We start from the raw sequence: 8,252 nt of genomic DNA on the forward strand, positions 1-8,252 counted from the left end.
TTTTCCGATATTTTCGCGCGCGTTCTCACAGTACGCGAACTGCAAGGTTAAAGTCGTCATTAGGCACCAGAATATATCAAATCATAGTGTTGTGTGTTTTATGTTCATTATTGGTGCATTATTAACCTTACTGTGGTGTATTTGAGAATTCGTGTTGGTGCCTTCCCGAGCGGTCAGTGCGACCGCACTAATATTATACAAATATACACCATCCATGTTAGAAAATGCACACCAAAAAAAACATGCACAAATTCGATACGCATCACCAGAACACACCACTAGGTATGACTAAAAGCATCACACAGTGTTCAGAATACACCATTGGGGTGGTGAGTTATATGGTGTATTTTTTGGGTGTGTTGTGTGTTTTTTGGTGTATTTGTGCATTTCATTGTGGTGCTTTTTCCTAACACTATTGGTGTATTTTGTTAACACTGTTGGTGTATACTGACAAGCGACCGATATAAATAACCACTACAATTACCATAACACCCCCACTTACCAGGACGCGCTTAAATCTTTAAATCTTCAGAAATTAGCCGCTGCCGTTAGATTAAGCAGAATGGACGACGCTGATATGACCGCACCGCCGCACCTAAAGCCACTGCCGCATATGAGCCTTATTCTATATATATATATATATATATATATATATATATATATATATATATATATATATATATATATATATGCTTGAAGGTCGAGCCTGTATATATAGGTTTGGCCTGTTTAGTTTAATAGATTTTGAAATTAGCTCAAGTCTGACCTTTTTATTAAACGAGCTAGGCCTAACTAGGTCTTAATTAGGCCATGACATAGGCCCCTACAAGGGGTCTGGCCTATTCCCACCCCTAAGGCAGATTTTAGTGTAAACCATGGTCGGTGTAGTAATGTGGTTCATAAAATAAGTATCATTCTAATTACACTTTAGTTTCATTTGACAATATTGCTCTGTTTTTCAGTTTCACTTTTCATATTCACTAGTTTCATTATACCAATACCAAAGTATCATTTTAATTCTACTACACTTTCATTTGATAATAGGGAAAATGGCACTTTTCCCCCTAAGTTATATACTTATAGCATTTTTCCCCCCTCAATTATTTATGTAAGCACATTAGCCCCTCAATTATTTTAAAAGTGGTGGTTTTTCCCCCTGATATATTAAAATGACATTTCTACCCTTAAAGTAAACATTTTATTTATTTTACTTCTCCAACAAATTATTGTGTATATGTAGCAATGACCACGGTTCAGTTCGAACTAAACCGGACACTATAGCAATCGAATTAAAACTTTTCGATTATGATTCAGATCTAGAACCCAATATTTGAATTTCAATTTATTAAATTTATGAACCAAAAAAACTGGATCATGAACCGTGAACTGGCAGTTCTGGATCCGGTTCGCGATTTTGAACCGTCTTTATTTTAAAATTTTATTTTATTTTTTATTTTAAAATAATCTAAATTCAACAATAAATGTATTTTATTTTTTCAGTTCGGAACATGAACCGGCCATTCCGGTTTGCGATTTTAATAAACTCTAAATATCGCGTTTTGATTCTAAATTGTAATTGGAATATTTTGGTTTGGTTGCTATAGTATCTGTTTGGTTTGAACCAAATTATAGTAATAATTTGTTGGAGAAGAAAAATAAATGAAATATTTATTTTAAGGGTAAATATGTCCATTTAAAATTTTAGGGGGGAAAAGAGCCACTTAAATAATTCAGGGGGGAAAAGTGCTATAAATATATAACTCAGGGGGAAAAAATGCCATTTTCCCTTTGATAATATGCATTATTGTATGAGTTCTACTTTGTTACGTTGTTTCATTTTCCACACAAACTAGCTTAATTATAAGGCCTTCTCCAATGGAGCGGCATTTGTGACACCAAACACCAAAATGGAGCTGATTTTGGCGCTGCACTCCTCCAACGAAGCGCCAAAAGAGGCGCCATTTTGGCGATGATCTACAGTGCAACGTCATATTTGGCGTTGCACTGTATCTTGACGCCAAAATGGTGTTAATCTTTTTAATTTTCACTTTGACCCTTGTCTTTTTTATTAATTCCTTTTGTATTCCTATTTTGTTTTTATAAATTTACATATTTTATTAAATACATAAACATAAAATTTGAATAATTAAAAATAAATTATACCATTTGAAAGATCTCATTAATACGATTAAAACAAGCCTAATATTATATATAGATTAATTAAAAATTAAAATACATAAAACATAATTTTCATAATATTAAACTGAATACATCCGAAATTAAATAAAACATAGAATTAATAGAGAAGCACATTATGCACTTAGAAAGTTTTAATTTATAAGAAAACAAATTGTTTTAGTGTAGAAATAGATTTTGGTGTAGAATGTGGTGTAATGGGTTGGAGATGAATAAAATTTGGTGTAAGAATATTCTAGGAATATTTCTTTTGGTGTAAAATTTGGTGCAGAATTTGGTGTAATGGGTTGGAGATGGCCTAATAATGCTAAAGTATTGTTTTAATTACACTCCACGTTCATTTGACAATATATGTTATTGTATGGTTCTGAATTTTAGTTTCATTTTTCACACACACTAGTTTCATTTTAACAACATTAAAGTATCATTTTAATTATACTACAGTTTCATTTGACAATATGTTGTTGAATGAGCTCTGTTTTTTAGTTTCATTTTTCACACACACTAGTTTCATTTTAACAACACTAAAGTATCATTTTAATTCTACTGGAGTTTCATTTGACAAACATGACCTACATAGAACTATGGACCATGGTCCACGGTATAACAACCGCACCCCTAACCCTATGGTTCTCAAGTTGCAAGTAAAGGGATTTGACAGCAGATTTTAGGGGATTGTGGCATCTTTTTGGACGACTACCACTTGTTTAAGTGACAACTAGCAAACTCAAATTTCAAGTTATACTTACCTCTTCTAATCTATATATAAAATCAGGATCCCAAGCTTACAAGAAGATGCTGGAAAAATAATTTCTTTTGATCAAGTACGGAAAGCTATTGAGATAAATTGTCATGCTGCAAAAACTAGTCTTCTAAACTTAAGAGAATCACTTTGATTCTTTAAAAGTCTAGCACTCAACCAAATACCATCTTTTCAGACTAAGTATAGAAGCAATCAATTCTTGTTCGCCCATCATTTTGGATTATTACTAAATTTAGTATTCTTGAATTATCGTGTTCACTTAATTTAACTCCCCAATCTTTCTTAATTAAGGCATCCCAATCAACTTGTGTTCTCTCCTAGCTTGAGCTCGTATGAGAGGTCTTCCACGTAAGACAAAAGGATCTTGATCATCAATTTGGCTTCCATTATCCTCCCTCCCTTGGAATGGATTCAACCACAAATTTGTTTTCAATAGAAATATGCACACATAATCTTCACGTAAACCACAGTCTAAAAATAATTAGATACACAAATTTAAAGAAGATTGTTCTCTTTTGGATAAACACTACTCGGGAAAGGAGTTCATCTTCTAGATATCTTATATGCACAGAATACAGACCAAGGAAACCCTAAAAATCTGTGTGTGAGTCGCAGATTTTTTTTAGCATTATTCTTGCTGTAAGAAAAATTTTTCAAGAGGTAGTTCTCCTATTTTGTGTGGAAATTGGAGATCAGGATGAATCAAGAATTGATCAAGAATGCTTAAAGATTCAATTGTATAACCTCTTAAGGTGACTTTCAAATTAAAGCAAATAGCTTTGGAGAGCCCTAGAAAACTCACAAGTAAAAAAACAAAATAAAACAAAACAAAAACAAAACAAAAAAAGTCAAAGCTTTATTAATAATGCATGTACTTTTAGGAAACTAACTAAGAGATAAAGATTAAAACAAGTTGACAAGCTATCTTGGATAATGTAGATCAAATAACTTCGGATAGTTATGCAATTGATTCGGGTTTACCTTGCAAGGTGGACTCATGTTCAAAACGACGTAGTTTGTACGTGTGAAAATAATGGTGTTGTTAGTGGCACTAATTTCATAGCCAATCATTTTTTTTAATTATTGAAAACAACTCAGTGAGTGAATATTCAGTTATGTAATTGTAAATATAGAGTTCTTTAATTGTGAATATAGAGTTATGAAATTGTGAATATAGAATTATGTAATTGTGAATATAGAGTTCTGCAATTGTGAATATTGAGTTATGCAATTTTGTATATTGAGATCTAAAATTATGAATATTCAGTTCTAAAATTGTGAATATAGAGTTCAAAAATTGTGAACATAGAATTTTGTAATTTCGTATATTGAGATCTAAAATTATAAATATTCAGTTCTAAAATTGTGAATATAGAGTTCAAAAATTGTGAATATAATCCGGGTCCATCTTGCAAGATGGACCCGAGACCACAACATAATTGGCCCAGGCAAATTATTGTGTGGACCATGGTCCACACAATGTTATGTGGACCATAATAAAAAGTACATTTTTAATATACTAAATGTACGTTATTTTTGTACTATATGTACATTATACAATATAATGTATACTCAGTACAAAAATAATATACATCCCTTGAATACAATGTATATTAGTTTTATACTGAATGTACATTAATTTTGTACTGAATGTACATTATTTTACAGTATACAAAATATAGTCCACACAACTTGTGTGAACCATGGCGCAAATTATGTTGTGCAACCGAATGCACCTTGCAAGGTGCATACGGTTGCAAAACGGCGCCGTTTTGGTTAAAAAAACGCGCGTTCCACTTAAAGAAGAAATCAGGTTCGATTCTCGGCAATAGCATTTTTATATATCCAGAAATTCATAACTATATAACCACAATTTCATAACTATATATCCACAATTTCATAACTATATATCCACAGTGAATGAATGAAGTAAAAATCCACAATGAATGAATGAATGAAGTAAAAATCCACAATGAATGAACTAAATATCCACAATATATGATTGAACTAAATATCCACAATGAATGAACTAAATATCCATAAATTCATAACTATATAACCACAATTTCATAACTATATATCCACAATTTCATAACTATATATCCACAGTTAATGAATGAAGTAAAAATCCACAATAAATGAACTAAATATTCACAATATATGATTGAACTAAATATCCACAATGAATGAACTAAATATCCATAAATTCATAACTATATAACCACAATTTCATAACTATATATCCACAATTTCATAACTATATATTCACAATAATGCTATTGCTGAGAGTCGAACCTGAATTTTTTTTTTAAGTGGGACGCGCGTTTTTAATCAAAACGACGTCGTTTTGAACCGTATGCACCATGCGCATGGTACATTCGGTTGCACAGCATAACTATCGGAACCATGGTACACAGGCCACACAATAATGATTGATTTGCCCTCTCTTGGGCTGCACTTGAACTTCCTTGAATGGCCCATGAATTGTCTTCAAAGTTGGGCCAAATATGGAAACAATTAATTCTTTCTTGCATATCATTTTGGTTTACTAAATTAACCGTTCTCGAATTATCTTGTTCATCACTTAATTTTGCTCTCCAATCTTTCTTAATTAAGGCATTCCAATTATCTTGTATTTTCCTAGCTTGAACTTGTATATGAGAGGTCCTCCACGTAAGACCAAAGGATCTTGATCGTCAATTCGGTCTCCATCATCGCATTGTTTATAAAAGCCTATAAATTCTTTATGTATTTGCTTTTCCATCTCCCCAAGGACTTGATAAGCCATGGATGAAGGCTTTAAAGATTTACTAAGAGTTTTGAGAGATTTTGGAACAGTTCCAATATATTGTATCTCATTGAAATAGTATTTACTTTTCTGTTAGAATAGTAAGATGATCTCTAAAGATTTACCAACCTAAGATACTTTCAAAAGAAGTTAGGCACGCAACTACTAAACTTAGATAGTTTTGTAAAAAGAAATGGGCAGATTCCTTATGTGCACCGGCATTTAGTTCTGTCTGTTGTGCCATTGAGTCACCGTGATTTACATCCTATCAAATGCTCGGTCGGGTCGGGGTGTCCAGGGGTCATTGGGTTGGGGATTCAACGTTTTGTAAAAAGAATACCAAAACAAAACCTTAGTTTCCAAAAGTTTGATCAAGCTTTATACATCTTTGTTCGAGAGGATCCATTGGTTTCCAAATAGGCTCCCAGTGATGAGACGATGTTTTGTTCAAATTCAAATAATTGATCAGATTGTTGAGAAGACAATGCAGAGAGTCCTATAGGAGAGTTAACATAATACTCTCCTGTTATTCAGGATAGAACAATTGACTAGTCTACATCTAATAATAATAATAATAAATCATACAATATAAATGTAAATATAAATATTACTAACACACCCCCTCAAGCACAAGGGTGGATGCAGACAACATTGAGCTTGTCCCTGAGAGTCTGAAAACGCGGAGCTGGTAATGGTTTGGTGAAGATATCCGCTAGCTGGTCTTTGGTGGAGACGAAGTTGACAATGAAATCCCCGGCAGCTACTTTATCACGGACGAAGTAAAAATCTATCTCAACATGTTTTGTCCTGGCGTGGAATACTGGATTTGTTGCTAAGTAAGTGGCGCCCAGATTATCACACCACAATGTCGCAGGAGTACCAGAGTGTAGGCCCAGCTCCCGAAGTAAGGAAACAACCCAGGTTACCTCGGCGGCTACATCAGCAAGGCCTTTATACTCAGCTTCAGTCGAAGAGCGTGTTACAGTGCGCTGTTTCCGTGATAGCCACGATATAAGATTAGTCCCTAGGAAAACCGCATAGCCACTAGTAGATTTCCGGTCAACCGGGCATCCAGCCCAGTCAGAGTCTGAATATGCATGCAGATCGGAAGCTAGTGAGGGAGTCAGACGAAGCCCATAATCCAGAGTGCCCTTGACATATCGTAGGACACGCTTAAGTAGTCCCCAGTGATCCTGCGTTGGAGAATGCATGAATTGACAGAGCCTATTGACTGAAAAAGATAAATCGGGGCGAGTGATAGTGAGATATTGTAGAGCCCCAACAATTCTGCGGTATTGCGTCGGATTATCAAACGGATCTAGAGTCGGTGTAGCCGGTTGTGTAACTGAAGCTGGTGTAGCCAATGCTTTGCAGTCTGTCATACCGGCACGAGACAATATATCAACCATGTACCTACGCTGTGACAAGAGAAAGCTATCCCCGTCCGATAGCGTCTCAATGCCCAGAAAGAACGTAGGTTTGCCTAGATCCCTGATTTTGAAGGTAGAAGATAAACGCTTGAGTAGAGAGTCAATTAATGCTGAATCACTGCCCAACATAATAATATCGTCGACATAAACCAGTAAAAATACACGTGAACTGCCGTCAGTGTAGTGAAATAAAGACACATCAGTTTTGGAAGCCATAAACCCTGTTGAGATTAAGAATTCATGTAACCGTTTAAACCATGCCCTGGGTGCCTGCTTGAGACCATAAAGAGAGCGTTGTAAGTGACACACGTGATCGGGATGAGTGGGGTCCTCGTACCCCGGTGGCTGTTTCATGTATACTGTCTCAGATAGGTGCTCGTTTAGGAAGGCGTTGTGAACGTCTAGCTGACGTAGAGTCCACCTGTGAGACACTGCAAGAGAAAGTTAAATACGAACGGTGGTCGGTTTGACCACTGGACTGAATGTGTCAAAAAAGTCCTCGCCGGCTACTTGGTTAAACCCTTTAGCAACCAGACGGGCCTTGTAACGCTCAATAGATCCATCAGCTTTGCGTTTGGTGCGAAACACCCATTTGCAGCCAATCACATTCATAGCCGGTGTTGCCGGGACTAAGTTCCAGGTGTTATTATGCAATAGTGCATTGAATTCCTGGTCCATAGCATCCCGCCATTGCGGATGGCCAACGTCTTGAGAATAACACGTTGGATCTACAGTAGCGGTGAGTGTTTGAAACTGCTCATCCGTTCCCCGTGTCTTGCGGCGAGTACGCATAACATGAGCATCACCTGTAGTAGGCCGAGGTGTAACCCTACGACGTCTCCGGGTAGGAGCCGGCGCGGGCTCTAAGGCCAAAGGTGGGGGATCCTGTGCCAAGGGTGTCTCAATTGACTGTGATGTAGACTGGGAGTTGACCACTACGGGGCATGATCCCCATGGTATTGAAGCACTCTGCACAGGAGCAACCTGTAAAGAAGCCTGCATAGCAAAGGGGAAAACGGACTCATCAAACCGGACATGACGGCAGATGAAGATTTTCCCCGTGTTTAAGTCATAA

The 8,252-nt window shown here is 35.9% G+C and overlaps 1 protein-coding gene across 1 annotated transcript; it reads right to left on the reverse strand.

Moving 5' to 3' along the window:
- Positions 1 to 6,370: 6,370 nt before the first annotated feature.
- Positions 6,371 to 7,531, reverse strand: LOC109185287 (uncharacterized mitochondrial protein AtMg00810-like). The gene has a single exon (XM_019335265.1). The coding sequence runs from the start codon at positions 7,529 to 7,531 to the stop codon at positions 6,371 to 6,373; it is 1,161 nt and encodes a 386-aa protein (XP_019190810.1).
- Positions 7,532 to 8,252: the final 721 nt, after the last annotated feature.

The sequence above is a fragment of the Ipomoea nil genome, unplaced genomic scaffold (genome assembly GCF_001879475.1).
Source record: "Ipomoea nil cultivar Tokyo-kokei standard unplaced genomic scaffold, Asagao_1.1 scaffold1317, whole genome shotgun sequence".
Classification (NCBI taxonomy): domain Eukaryota; kingdom Viridiplantae; phylum Streptophyta; class Magnoliopsida; order Solanales; family Convolvulaceae; genus Ipomoea; species Ipomoea nil.

Bases quoted from the DNA above. Each gene is read 5' to 3' on its own strand.
- LOC109185287 (XM_019335265.1), bottom strand. From the start codon at position 7,531: ATGAAACAGCCACCGGGGTACGAGGACCCCACTCATCCCGATCACGTG.